This window comes from Apaloderma vittatum, unplaced genomic scaffold (assembly GCF_000703405.1).
Source record: "Apaloderma vittatum isolate BGI_N311 unplaced genomic scaffold, ASM70340v1 scaffold8779, whole genome shotgun sequence".
Classification (NCBI taxonomy): domain Eukaryota; kingdom Metazoa; phylum Chordata; class Aves; order Trogoniformes; family Trogonidae; genus Apaloderma; species Apaloderma vittatum.
In genome coordinates, this window is record NW_009733512.1 from 1 (window position 1) to 14077 (window position 14077).

At 36.0% G+C, this 14077-nt stretch overlaps 1 protein-coding gene across 1 annotated transcript in view; it reads left to right on the forward strand.

Annotated features, from left to right (window-relative positions):
* Window positions 1-427: 427 nt before the first annotated feature.
* The window catches only part of WDR35 (WD repeat domain 35), a gene marked incomplete at its 5' end in the record, with an annotated part of 44472 nt that continues 30822 nt past the window's right edge, over window positions 428-14077 (forward strand). Inside the window, 10 exons of the mRNA XM_009875931.1 lie at window positions 428-545; window positions 1284-1355; window positions 3468-3560; window positions 5087-5215; window positions 5429-5562; window positions 6908-7073; window positions 7171-7316; window positions 9225-9350; window positions 12511-12696; window positions 13293-13325. Coding sequence (XP_009874233.1) covers window positions 428-545; window positions 1284-1355; window positions 3468-3560; window positions 5087-5215; window positions 5429-5562; window positions 6908-7073; window positions 7171-7316; window positions 9225-9350; window positions 12511-12696; window positions 13293-13325 — 1203 coding nt within the window. The remainder of the gene's footprint in view (window positions 546-1283; window positions 1356-3467; window positions 3561-5086; window positions 5216-5428; window positions 5563-6907; window positions 7074-7170; window positions 7317-9224; window positions 9351-12510; window positions 12697-13292; window positions 13326-14077) is intronic.

The window sequence follows — 14077 nt, forward strand, 5'->3', positions numbered from 1 at the left end:
GCCGGCTCCCTCTGGGCCTGGGTTTGGAGCTCGGTCTCCTGGGTCTCCAGCTCCCTCCTACGCCACTGCTCGCACAGGGGACTTCGGGCGTGGCTCTTGGGCTGGGCACCAGAGCGTGGCACAGCCCCGTGCGCTGCGTCATCCTTCTTTCCTGTCTGTTGCTCATGGCACCTTCTCTGCGCACCTTTGAAGGTGTCCTGTTATGGTCATTACTTACTGTCAGGTTTCCCTTTTCTCAAATACCACGTAGCGCAGTTTCACTAGTGCTTGTAATTCCCCTTCTCTTCTCTTTGCAAGCGCCGATCTGTTGACAGGAATGTTTATCTTGTCTGCTATCACGGGTGTCCTCGAGGTGCTCAGTTAGAGGACTTAAAGACGAAACGTGATTCTTACAACTATGTAGAGATACAAATATGTTCTTTTTCAGATTGCAATTCCTGGTAATGTTCGATTAAGATGTATTTCCTGGAATAAGGATCAAGGTTTCATAGCCTGTGGCGGAGAGGATGGATTACTGAAAGTTTTAAAGTTAGAAACGCAGACAGGTAATTCAGGGGTCTTTTTTTAAGAGCAAAATCAGTCACACTTTGGAAAGCATAAATCTTTCCACTTATCCACTGCTTTGACTTGACAATATAGATAGTTACATATTTGCGTAAGCATCAGATATGCTCTCACTTTCTTTTGAACGCTGTTTCCTCTGGTGTGTCTTACATGGTACACATGTAATTTGTCCATCTGCAATATCTGCTGAAGTTTACCTCAGTGCTGCTTCGTTTTTCAAGGCATATGATTCATCCTTGTTCTTTTTGTATAGGCTTCCAGTTTATTTTGGAACTTATTTAATTATTTCTTGATTTTGTTTTAATGTTCTCTACCCTCTTCATGGTAGAAGAACATTTCTTCAGGAAAGCTGTTAATTTTTACAATAAATATGATCCAAGAAAAGTAAAATCTAGTATATTTTAAAAATCTTTTAAACCTTTCTCTGAATGTAACCAAATGTGATAGCCATAATTCTTGTGGAGGTTTTTTTTGTTGTTTGTTGTTGTTCTCCTGAAAAACTGCTAGGCCATGAAAAGTATATGAATTTGGAAGACAGATGTGAAGAACAAACACATTGAACCGAGGGACAGAAAATTTATCCTGCAGTTATAATTTACATGCTTTTAGGTGAATAATTTTATCCATGTAAATAGTGATTAGAGCTGCAGTATTGATAGAGACAAGGTAATATGTATGCTTTATTAGGTCTATTTTATAGCTATTTCTCTTATTTTTAGATGAAGCAAAAATAAAGGGACTTGCAGCTCCTAGCAATCTTTCTGTGAATCAAACTCTTGAAGGTCATAGTGGTAAGTGGTTTTGGGCATTTAACGTAATTTTGATTAGAATGAAAAAAACCACGAGATTTTGTGATGCCGATAGAAAATTTTGCTATAATTTTTCATTTTAAGCCTGAAATAAAGCTTATCAATATTCAACTCAGATATGTAACAGCTTGGCTATCTATTTTTGCCAGATTATCTGATGAAAGACCCGACAGTCAGTCTTTCATGATCCGTGAGTGAATTACTGAGGTGGAGAATCAAGCTGATGGAGCCTTACCTCAGTTCTTGTGGCTGGTGCTGTGTGTGTGATGTGGACACATGCTGCACAAACCAAGCTCAGCTCTGCCTGTTAGGATTTAAAGTTTACTTATGGATTTTGCAAGGTTATGTCTGTGAACTTTGACATTGCAGCCTGACAAGTGTTTTGTATTCCCTCAGGATTTGTTTTTTCTAAATTACTTGGCCCCTGTTCCTTATTCTGAGACGGACATGTTGGTTTCTGCTTAAGTGATTGATGCTATTGTATGTGTTAATTATAGAGGGCCTTTTCTTTATTTTTCTTCAATCATGGGTTGTAACTGGTATAGTACTTTTTATCTCTGACTTCAGCGTGTGTCATCTGGAAGGGCCACTCAGCTGCGTGGAACTGGAATATATTTTTAGGTATTTATGTAAAAAATCAACATACATTTGCTCCCATACATTTGTTTGCATAGTGCCTTGGTAGATGACAGATGATGAGTGCTTGATAGCAGAGAAGAAAAGCTAAACTGATGGGCGATTGGTGCTGGAACTGTTGAGTTGAAGCAACAATGATGTTCTACTGTAGTTTTGAAAAAAAGAAGTAGTTTTCTCTTACAGTCTATATATTGTTTTAAGCTCTGGGTGATAGGCTAAAATCAGAAAGCCTTCTTAAGCATGTTTTCTAGTAACACGTGGAGAAGTCCATTTTTAAAATTTTTTAAGTATCTGTGAGATTTGTTTATATGCTATGGTAGCTTTACATTTTCTTCTGAAGAAATCAAAGTTAATTCCATTAACCTGATCTCTACCTTAAATATATCTTCATTTTCCCTTCCTTGAAAAATTACAGAATGTGAATGGACATAGACTGCAGTATACAGGCACGTTTTAGAGAGAGTAAAAAACAGGCTAGAGAAGGATAGTGTAAAGTGTAGTAAAGTACAGTAAAGTAAAAATTGAATGCAGGGACATCAAACAGGGAGGAATTAAACTGTTGCATGAGAAATGTTACATGGTCATCACCTTTGTATAGTGGGATATGAAGAAAAAGCTAAAATCCTTACATTTTTTAAAAGAATGACCCTTTTTTTTATGAGGATTTGTGGTTGAAACCTGCCAACAATCACGTTATGTTAGGGGACTGGTTATATATGACTGAAAAACATGAGTTGTGAGGAATTGACTCAGTAGATACTTCAAGTGAAAGTCTTAAATTCTGAAATAGGTTACTGTTACCTTGAAAAATCCCTGACATTCAGGATATCTTTGATTGCATCTGTTGATATAGTTCATGACTAGAAGTGCTCAAAAATGGAATCAGAGGAGATGGGTGACCAGCGGTGAGGGCACTGAGAGAGTGTGATGTTTAAGTGGTAAAGTTCATATCGAGTGTTGAACTGATGAAATAAGAAGCTGCCTAGAAAGAGTTTGAAGACATGTCAAGTCAAGTCAGATAGAGTAGGATCCCATGAAAGACTTGAGGATCTGGAGGAAATGGTAATTGCGGGGGAGGTTTTGTTTTAAAATTGCAGCGCTACTAAGGAGCAACTAAGAGGAAAAAGCCAGCAAAAGTTCTTATGACAGTGAAGTTTTGCCAGCTTCCCAGACTGATGTGTCAGAGGCGGTCAGAAACTGCAAAACTATGATTTAGTTTTTGCATATTGAGGTAACATTCTCAGCAGAATTAGGAGAGGATTTTACTCAAATGGGTGAATACAGAAGCAAAAGGAACTTTGGAAGAGGAAACAAATGATAAAGAAAGAATGCCGACAACTAAATCAAAGTCAGCTGTGCAGATTTCTGAAAAGCTCCAGGCTGATTGCGTTGCATCTGATAGTTTTTTACTAACTTATTTAAATAGTGTAAATAAAAAAAAATTATATCATTTTCTAGGTTCTGTGCAAGTGGTAACATGGAATGAACAGTATCAAAAACTGACTACCAGTGATCAAAATGGACTCATCATTGTGTGGATGCTGTATAAAGGTATTCCACAGGATAAATTTGGGATGGGATATTCCAAGCTGTGAGAAATATTTTTGTCTTTTTTCTTTTCTTCAGCAATTCCTACAGTTCTTTTTAAGGCTTTTTTTTTTTTTGCAGACTGTAAATCTCAAAATGGATTTAAAACAATTTCCAAGTTTTTGTTGTAATACTTGTCTACATTTTTCATAGTGTAATCACGTCTAAAAAATGTTTTTCCTACAGAGCTACCTTAGAAGATACTACTTTTTATCCATATATTTGGTAACTTGCTCAAAATTTCTTCTTATGTCTATTACTTATCTCTATTACTATTTACTGCCGTGGAGGAAAATAATGTATTAAACAAAAAAAGAACCAGTCCTTCTTCCTATAGGTTCTGTTCTAGGTGTCATTGTAATATTTAAATAGTTCTGCAAAGTGCATCAAGCGCAGACATACTGGTAGAACTACAAGAACTTAGCAGCCTTGCCTGGAGCATCAATTCAATACTTTCAGAAAAACAATCGTTAGAAACGTTTAATTAAGGTAGTGAAGTAATATGACTAACCAGTGCATTGCTGTAACTGGCTTTTATTGTTCTTGACCTTCTCACACATACACATACTTGTCTGGTACACTGAAATTCGTTTGAAAGCCAGCAAACCTCTCAGTCAAATTAAGCACTCCCCAGCATATATAGGAAAGAAGAAGAAAATAAAGGGTTTTCTTTCTTCTCTTGGGGATTTTTGTATAATGAAAAATAAAATCAGATAAAATCTCAACTCAGCTTCTCATTTCAGGAATAAAGAATATCGCTTGATTAATCTTTCTGCCTGATATGTGGTGGCTACTGTCACATAAATCATCTCTTGGTGTTTTAGTAAAGAACAAATTTATTAATACAGATTCCTATCAAAGATGGTTATTCCCTCTGTTTATGTTTCCTGGTGAATTCTTGTCATTCTGAAATTACATAAGCACAGATCTCTTCCTGCAGGGCCCCTCTTGGTCTTTGGGTCCGATTCCTCACTTGTCAGGTTCTTTTTGGAAATCAGTAGCTTGCATCTGAACACTGGGGTTTACAGTAATTATGCCTGTGTAGTCTGGGGGACACCATGGCATAGTCCTGCTGGAGTTTTACTGAAATGGCAGAACACCTCTGGGTTTAATTCCTTTCCAAAACTTAGTGCTTTGGTACCTTTTTGTCGTATGTTACATTGCAGAGTCATATGTAACCTACTATTTCATGTTCACTTACAAGCAGACCTTTTCCATATTGCTCTCTTTCATTGAACACCTAATTTGATTGCTTGACAATTTTTATAAGCTTTTTGTGTGACTGTATTATGTTGTATTTGTTGTGTGGGTTTTTTTTTTGACAACTTCAGAATTTGTATCGCTGAGAAATGTCATTACCATCCTATTTGAATATCTTTTTAATTGAGAGTAATCTTACTCCTTGAATTTGGAGATCATGGTGTACCTTGAATTCACTGGAGGACTGTCAGATCAGAAGCCTAACTCAGTTTTTCATTCACTGCTGATAGGTGCTTGGTATGAAGAGATGATTAACAATCGAAATAAATCCGTTGTTCGAAGTATGAGCTGGAATGCTGATGGGCAGAAGATCTGTATTGTCTATGAAGATGGAGCTGTGATTGTTGGCTCAGTGGATGGTAAAGTTTAAGTTCTGCTAATTGTGGTATCACATAGCTTTTGTTTTCAGTATTGTGCACATAGTGGCTTTGTTTCTCTAGATAAACACAATTAATAGTTGCTTTCTAGTTGGTGCTTTGACTTTCTTTAGGTGTAGATTTTACATTGGTGACTTGCATCCTCTTTTTCATTTTGTGGTAAGTTTATTAAGTGCAATCAATGTTCTGTTACAGGCAATCGCATTTGGGGAAAAGACTTGAAAGGAACCCACCTGTGCCATGTGGCTTGGTCCTCTGATAGCAAAGTTTTACTCTTTGGAATGGCAAATGGAGAGATTCACATTTATGACAGTCAGGGAAATTTTATTGTAAGTTCACGGTGGTATACTGAAGGTCTTAACTTCAACAGGCATAAGAACTTTGTTTTTATTTATTTCATGTTTGTTTGTTTAGCTGGTGGACTTCAGGACTGAGAACTGGACAAGGTTTTGTGCACTGAGTTTTTATCCCAAAATTTACACAGCTGCAGCTTTTAATACATTTATTTTTTGGTAGCTGAATGAATGTTGCATTAAGTGATGCCTTTTTGCCTTGCAGTAGTTACTGAAAATGTAAAAATATCTAGGGAGTTACTAATTAAGCTAAATGAAGCTCATGTTAAGAGTACTCGTATGCTTTTAGAATAAAGCGGTAGTTTGTTTTCCTATTGCTCCTGTCATTATCACATAAGGAATGTTACTAGGTTTTCTCTGAAGTGTGTAGTTAGGGGCAGAATGAAAATAAGTAACTATAATATAGCAGCAGCATTTCTACAACTTTGGTTTCTTATTTTTATTGACTTATTTGGAGTATTGGAATATGACTGACAAAATGCTAAACAGAGGTAAAACACTGACTTTGGAAAGAGCAATGGATTTGCAACCATGATCTTGACTTTTAGGTGTCTACTCTGGTGAATTTTCTCTTTTCCTTCCCTTTCCTTAGAGAGTACCTGTTACCCTTCCCATTTTTTTTTCATTAATCCCCCACTGTATCTTTCTTCCCACTGTGTGTGTCATGATATTTCTAGCATGTACTGGAAGTTACTGAAGTTCTTTAAAGAAGTTGTTGTTGCTTGCCCTTCTCCTTCCTCCCTTTATCAACAATATGTGTAGTTGCATTCTCTCTCTTACCCTCACTTCCCTAACTTACCGGGTAGCTCTCCTTGAAGTGATCCAGGTGAACTCATATCTTTCAGAAAAAAAAGCCCTCACCTGTGTTACCAGATATACAGGCCGAATTATTACAAAAGTAAATTAAATTTAATTGGTATTCTAATTTGGACACTTACTTTTTCCATTATTTTTTTATATATTATTCAAGAGACTTTTATCAAGAAGAAGCTGACAAAAAGTTTCTTTAAAAAAAAATTCTTGTGGCCAGGAATGGTTTGAAACTGTCTTTATTTTTTTTTCAGAATTCCAGTGGCATTCCTTGTGTGTATGTGCATGTGTGGTGTTTGCTTGTGGCGTTTTTAGTTGTTTGTTTGTTCTGGCTTTGAATATGGAAGTTTTCTCAAACTCTTAAAATTTTGAGAGCATGAAAATTTTTTGTTGGGACAGAAAAAAGAAAAGAAGTGTAGATATGATCTTTTTGGGGAATTGGTAGATATATAAATTTTCTTCTAAACAGCCTGTTGTATATGACTTTAAATAATTAACTATTCTTGTCTAGGTGAAAATGAAACTGAGTTGTTTGGTGAACTTAACCGGAGCGTTCAGTATTGCTGGAATACATTGGTATCACGGTTCAGAAGGCTACATTGAACCAGATTGTCCTTGTCTTGCTGTCTGTTACGACAATGGAAGATGCCAGATAATGAGAGATGAGAATGACCACAGTAAGTACAAAAAGCGGGCTGCTAATTACTTGAGCTGCTTTTGACCCAAGATGTCTCACTGTTTTTATATTTCTAATGTTTTTTTCTTAAAAACTAGATCCTGTTTTGATTGACACTGGTATGAATGTAGCATGTATTCAGTGGAACCACTGTGGAAGTGTATTGGCAGTGGCAGGCTCCCTGAAAACAACTTCTCAAGATAAAGATGTAAACATTGTGCAGTTCTATACTCCATTTGGTGAGGTAAAAATATTTAATATACTTATATATATATTTTTTAAATCTTAATGTTTTGTCTATGTGGCCATTACTGGTGGAATTTGGATGCTAAAATGTGGATGTTGGGTGTGTTCAGCATGTTCTAAGATCTCTAGGATATCCACCTGGATCTGGAAAGATTTCACAGGACCAGGTTGCCCTTTAGAACAGCAAGTTAGCGATCAAAGCAATAAAAATCCAAGTGAGTCTCATAAACCACTAAATGGTGGGATATGTAGTGTCTGACTTTGAGTACCTGACATACCTGAGTTCAGGCTGCAGTCAGTAAGAATCTGGAATGCTTAGGCAGCAGTTGAATGCAAACTTAACACTGGCGTAACGAATCTGGAAGTACTTCTCTTTCTCCCCTGGCTGTGTAAGAGACTTGGCTATCTCTAGATTAGGAGTTTAAAATAAGGCCGTGAAAGCTCCGCTCTTTTTATGGAATCAGTAAAACTGGTGCTACTTTTGCCTTGCAAGGTGATTTCATTTACTTTCTTAGTAATATATCTGGAAATCAGTAAGTGTGTGTTACGTACCAGAGTGTGAGGAAGTTTGTCCCTTGAACAGAAGAATTACTCATCAGCCTCAAGGGTAACTGTGGTTAAGGTCAGAGCTGTGAGCTGTGCTGGGAGAGGGGTTAAGCTCTAACATCATCTGTAGGGGTTTCCTTAGGTGAAAGTGTTAAATGGAACCAAAGGTTTTGGCAATGATGTTGTAACTTTGGTTGACACTGTCCTTCAGGTTAACTGAAGCAGATGTTCCGGTTTCTGTACCTGGTGTTTTGAAGTAACTTATTTAGCTTTTAGAGTTGTTTTCTACTAGTTCTGATATTCGCATACGGCCTTAACTTTTTGGAAGATGGTATCATCTGTGAATAATGTGTGACCAGTATTTGGATTTAGTAGTTGCATGTGATCAACATGAAAAAGGTACTGAACTGTTTAAGTTCATTGATTGCAGTTAATTTAGGCACAAAGTTATGCCCTCAGAAGGAAAGCATAAGATCTAAGCCTAAGTACCAGTGTTCTGCTCAGTAAAATGTATTATCTTTGAGGTCTAAGATTATTCAAAATCTCACAGTAAATAGTAGATTAGTATATCCTGTGTTACATACATCTATATGATTTGCAAACAAAAAGCTTCCTGCAAACAAATGCTTTGTGGGACTAAGGTTATAGTTTTTGAAAACATTTTTTTCAATTGTATTCTTTGTTCAACTTCAGATTCCACAGCTAAATAAAGACATATAAAAAAGGTGGAAGAGTATTTCTTTGTTAGCTCTTAAACTGTAAATGGACATCTAACTGCCCTTTAGATCTTTTCTGGAGAGGGAATAGAGAAGAGGAAAATGTCCATTGCCTCACTGCAAATTGTGTGCCTGTGCAACTAATTCATTGACATAGATTAGCTCCATGTTTTTATTTGTTTAAGCTATCAGCTGTAGTTAAAGGTGTTGTACATCAACTGATTAATACATTTCCGGCAGAAATTAAACTTCCGAGGCACATCAGGTCTCAGCACTATTGCTGTGTTTACTTTAGTGGTGACTGAAATGAAAAAGGTAATTCCAATTACTGACCAAAGGGAAAAAAAAAGTTTATGCTGTCATTCTCTATCATTTTTTTTTTTTGTAAATTTGAATTATCACTATGTCTGGATTTTTCTTTCTTTCTTACAAAGAAAGAGTGGAGGCAAAAGAGTGCGTAGTAATGCATGTTAAACATCGCCCTCCTTGTCTGCATGCGTGTTGTAAGTTTAGAGTCATTATGGGATACTTTAAAGAAGAGCTGTGTTTGGTTTACATCAACTGTCAGAACTATTGTTTATATATTTTGCAGTGATTTACCTTTGATAAATTCAGAATCTTTTTCGTTCCTTGTTTTAAACAAGCATTTGCGCACGCTGAAAGTGCCAGGCAAACAGGTATCTGCCTTGTCTTGGGAGGGAAGTGGACTGAAAATTGCACTCGCTGTTGATTCTTACATATATTTTGCAAACATTCGTCCAGATTACAAGGTATGTACTGATGTGGCATGTAACACGAAACTTATTAATACAGTTGGTTATTTCCTTTCTGAATGCATTGAAAAAGTAGGTTTATCTAATATATAAATCAGTGCTTAATATACGATTGCGGCCTGATCAGCACTAGCGACTTGGAATCCGAGTGTCTGTTGTGGTGATGGAATGACAGCTGTTGCTTTTATAATGAATTTGTGATTTTATTTTCATAATAAGGAAATGTATACTTTGTTAATATTAATGGAATTTGGCATGATTCTAAATTTGGTAGTAGTTGAGGCTGTCATGTAGGTAAGGCTCCAGTATTCCCATTGCTGTTTGGTTAAACTGAGTGAGCTCAGTGATGCAGTTAATGGGAATTGTTTGAGATTTACTTCTGTCACTTTTTTTGTTGGTGAATTATTAGTGTGAACCAGGAGAGTTGTGTAGAAACCTGAACAGTAGAAATTCATGCAACCTGATAGGCGTACTTCCTACTTACACTTCAATTCCCAATATGCTTTTTACAAGGTTGTATTCAGCTAATTCTCACTAATGTCTTTGTCTACCTTATGGATCTTTTACAAAGTTAGGACTATTTCACTTAAATGTACAGTTAAAAAAAAAAATTGTGATTACTGCTCAGTATACAGTATTGTATATTTTTTTGTGTTTTTTTCTTTTCCTTCACCCAGTACAGGGTATGTTCTTTAATCCTCACTGCTGTGATTAAAGATAGGAAGAGAAAGAGTCTAATACGAGGAACATACTGCAGCAGTATTAAAATGTCTTGTTCCACTTGGTTATAAAAAATCATTGGTCAGTGAGTTGTAAACACAAATCTTCTAGGAAGCAATCTCAATCAGTTTGTTGTAAATGTGCTGGAAAAGACTTTGGAAATTTGAGCTGGAAATTAGTCTTGCAGGAAATGCTACCTAGTGTTTATTCTGGGAAATGTGTAACAGCTGGAACACAGACGTTTTGCTTTTTATTGAACTCATCAGTATCTGTGAGGCCATGTGTATTTCCAGATATGGCACAGTTTGCAAATGAATACTATTTTGAATCCGTAGTTTTAGAAGCTGATGTATAAGCTCTCTTTTTGCTTTTTCTTTTGCATATTTAAAGTGGAAAAAGATATGTTCAAATTAATTTATTTCTGCAGCAAATAAACTTTTAAGCTGTTAGTAGTATACTCAGTTCCATTGTTTAATATTTTTATGGTGAATGATAAGTGTTGTCCTTCAATAAATAATACACATTACTACTGCTACCTTCTTTCTAATTATATCAGTAACTCCTTTTTAGAAATTAGATATTCTAAAAGGTGACAGGCATTAAATGGAAGTACTTCAAAGCAGTCATTAACTTGTTTGGAGTGGAATTAATGATCTGGGGTTGAAGTGGTTGTATCCCATTACCAATTTACTGAATAATCCAGTTTCCTGTATTTTTCAAGTATTACCATAATAAGAGAAAGAGGGTTCTAAATTATGATGACAGTAAAAACTATTAATTGAGCTGATCTTTTTTGTAAACTATTCATAGTTTACATAGTATTTTTTTGGAGCTGTAATACTAATTTAGAGTCTATAGCTCTGGTGTATATTAGCTTGTTCAAATAATTGTTCAATTTTACTTTATATCCTCGTCATCCAGAATTCTGGAGTCCTTTGATACTGCTTGAAATCAGTTTTGGATTTGACAAATATGATTTACAGTTTGCTGACTTGTTACCTCATATCTCGCTACTTTCATATCAATTTTGAGTATTCAGAATAGTATAAATTCCAGTTTACATGTCTGGGAAGGATCCTATGAGTAGTGTTCTTGGTTGTCAAAGACTACCTTTATTCCAGTCCTTTTATCTTTCTTTCTGTATCCAAAATGAGCTTGATTTTCTTGAAAATCCAAGTAGGTCCTATCAGTTGGGTCATCTTTATTCACATGTCTGTTGCCTCTCTGAAAGTTAATAAATAATAATAAATTATAATAAATGAATGAGGCACAACTTCCAGGACTAAAAACATAAAGACTGTCCAGGCTGTTGTATTTATCTATGTCTATATAATTTTTTTTCTTTTTCATCTTCACCTTGTGTGAAAACTGGATTTACTAATTTATGATTCCCAGAATCATCATACTTTTAGCATCTGTTGTTCATCTGACTACACTCCACAGCATTCTGTTTGAATTCCCCTAGAACTCTACTTGAGTGAAACCCCTTGGGTTCTGACAATTTATTACCATTCAGTTTATAGATCTATTCCAAAAGTTCTTTTATTGATGCTTCACTTTATAGTCTCAATTTCATTCCCTGTAGAGTGTGAGAACCCTTCTGGCCAGCTCTCTAACAAGCTTTTCCCTTTCTCTAGTAAATGCTGATACAGAGAATTCTATTAGTTATTCTACAATTGCATTGTCATCCTTAAGTGGTTTGCTTCATATCTTATTTGTCAGCTTTACCTCCTTTCTGAGATAGTTTGTGATTCTGCTGTGTTAGAAAGGGTTTTCATTATTAATTTCTATAATTTAAATCAGCTGAATGCAATAAAATACATATTTGTGGGGTTTACAGTGTTTGGATATTCCATTTCTTCTTTTGCCTTTTGTGCTTTCTCCTGCTTGTTACATAAATAATGATATTCATCTGGGTGGAAGGGGGTGGTTTTCTCACATTGCTAATATGGAAGAGGTGAGTTTTTACAGTGCTGTGAAATAATTGCTTATTTTTGTCTGCCTCAGGAATTGCACTGTGGTGTTTATTATATTTCCCTTGGGAAATGAACTCTGGGTTTTCAAATGTCTAGTTATAGAGGAAACATTTTCATGGGAAAAACCATCATCATAGTGGGTATTTCTGTGTACCCGCTGAACAAGGAGGAAACAAGGGGAAGTGAGATCTTGTTGAGTTTTTGAGGTTGATCCTCCAGTGCTGACTGCACTAGGTTATTCTGTGTGATGAGAAGGCTTCTTTAGTTTAATATTATGCAAATAACTTATTACCAGACTTGTGTTCATGTACTTTTAATAATTCAGTTCATCACTTGTCACAGGCAAAGAATATTGAATACGGATTCTGTATATTAAATAAGCACTTTCACATCTGTGAACATTTTTTTGTTGAATTCTTGTAATTTCTGAGAGGTTTTATCAAAATTGTCTCTATTGGCAGTGGGGTTACTGCTCCAATACGGTTGTTTATGCGTACACCCGACCCAATCGTCCAGAATACTGTGTAGTCTTTTGGGACACAAAAAACAACGAGAAGTATGTGAAATACGTCAAGAGCTTGATTTCCATAACAACTTATGGGGACTTCTGTGTTTTAGCAACTAAAGCAGATGAAAATCAACCTCAGGTAATGTCTTTCTTTTCATTTTCACTCGAAACACATCATTCCACCTGTCAGTGCTTTACAGCCAGAATAAGACGAAATGTAAAATTCTCAATCTGGCTGAGTGTGTCATTCAGCTGTTGCTTGACAGAATGGCAGCCGAATGGGCTCAGTTTTTAAAAACAAAGAACTTCAACAAACCACAAAATAGTAGCAAAAATATGCAGAACCAATTAACTGCCTCTGTGTTTTAAATCATTGTAGCTGTTAGTAACTTAATGAAAATTTCAGTTTCCCAGATTAGCATTTCTTTAGAAATGTTTAGAAGAGTTCTCTAAAGACAAGCTAAAAGCAGAGAGCATCAGAATGCTAATGAATACATAATCAATCAGAAGTGTAAAAAGAAAAAGGAAAAGTTTTTTTTAGGTGATATAAATTACATTACGACAAACTACTCTGCTTGCTTGTTTATTTATTTATTTTAAATGTAATGACAAATGATGTGATAAATGTATCCTTTGATTAATGTTTGGTTAGTGTGATGGTAACTGTTACACTTTTTTCTTACTGTGTTCGCTTCTGAATTATTTTTCTCTGTCACTTGTGTGTTGCTTCCAAAGGAGGAGCATGACATGGAGTCAATTGGTGCAACGGTAAAAAAAAAATGCTTTAGTGCTGCTTTGCTTGACTCGTGCAATAAATGATTTATGGTCAAATGGATTGAAAGTATAGTATACCTGGCCAAAACTATTTGGTAACATTGAGTGCAATAAAATGAGATTTTTCTGGGTTGTATTTTTAAAATAGGAAACAAACAGTAGAGGGACTTAGTGTAACTTTCTTGAGCGTTAATAAGAGATTTAATTTTAGCATCTGAAAATTGCAGATAATAAGTATCTTTCAGTTCTTAAAAAGTGGCTCCAGCGTAATTATTAACACTGTGGGGGGGGTCAGCTTTTGGGAAGAGAACGAGTTTATCCTTTGGGCAGCAGTTCATTAGAGTTGCTTTCTGAAAAACGGATTTGTTTTGCAATGGGTTTTGGCTGACAGAATTGTGATTTCAAGATGGCAAAATCTACCGTGATAGCTGATGGGGCAAAAAAGACTAATTTCAGCCGGAAGCATTTAAAGGTATTACAGGCAGCTGTGAACGTCAGTAAGTTACAAAAAAATTGCTGTTGATACCTATAAGGAGGCTTGAGCTTTCTGCTCTGATCAAATCAGATGATGCAGACTCCCTGCTCCTGGCACCAGCCTGGAGAGCTCACCCAGCCCCTGTCCTCAGCACTGTTACTCCATCGCCCCTTGGCAGCTTCTCATCTACTGACTTAGAATCTCAGAAACAAGTAAAAAGACGATAATAGCGAAATTGATTATGGAGTGAATTAGGGTAATTTACCAGGGA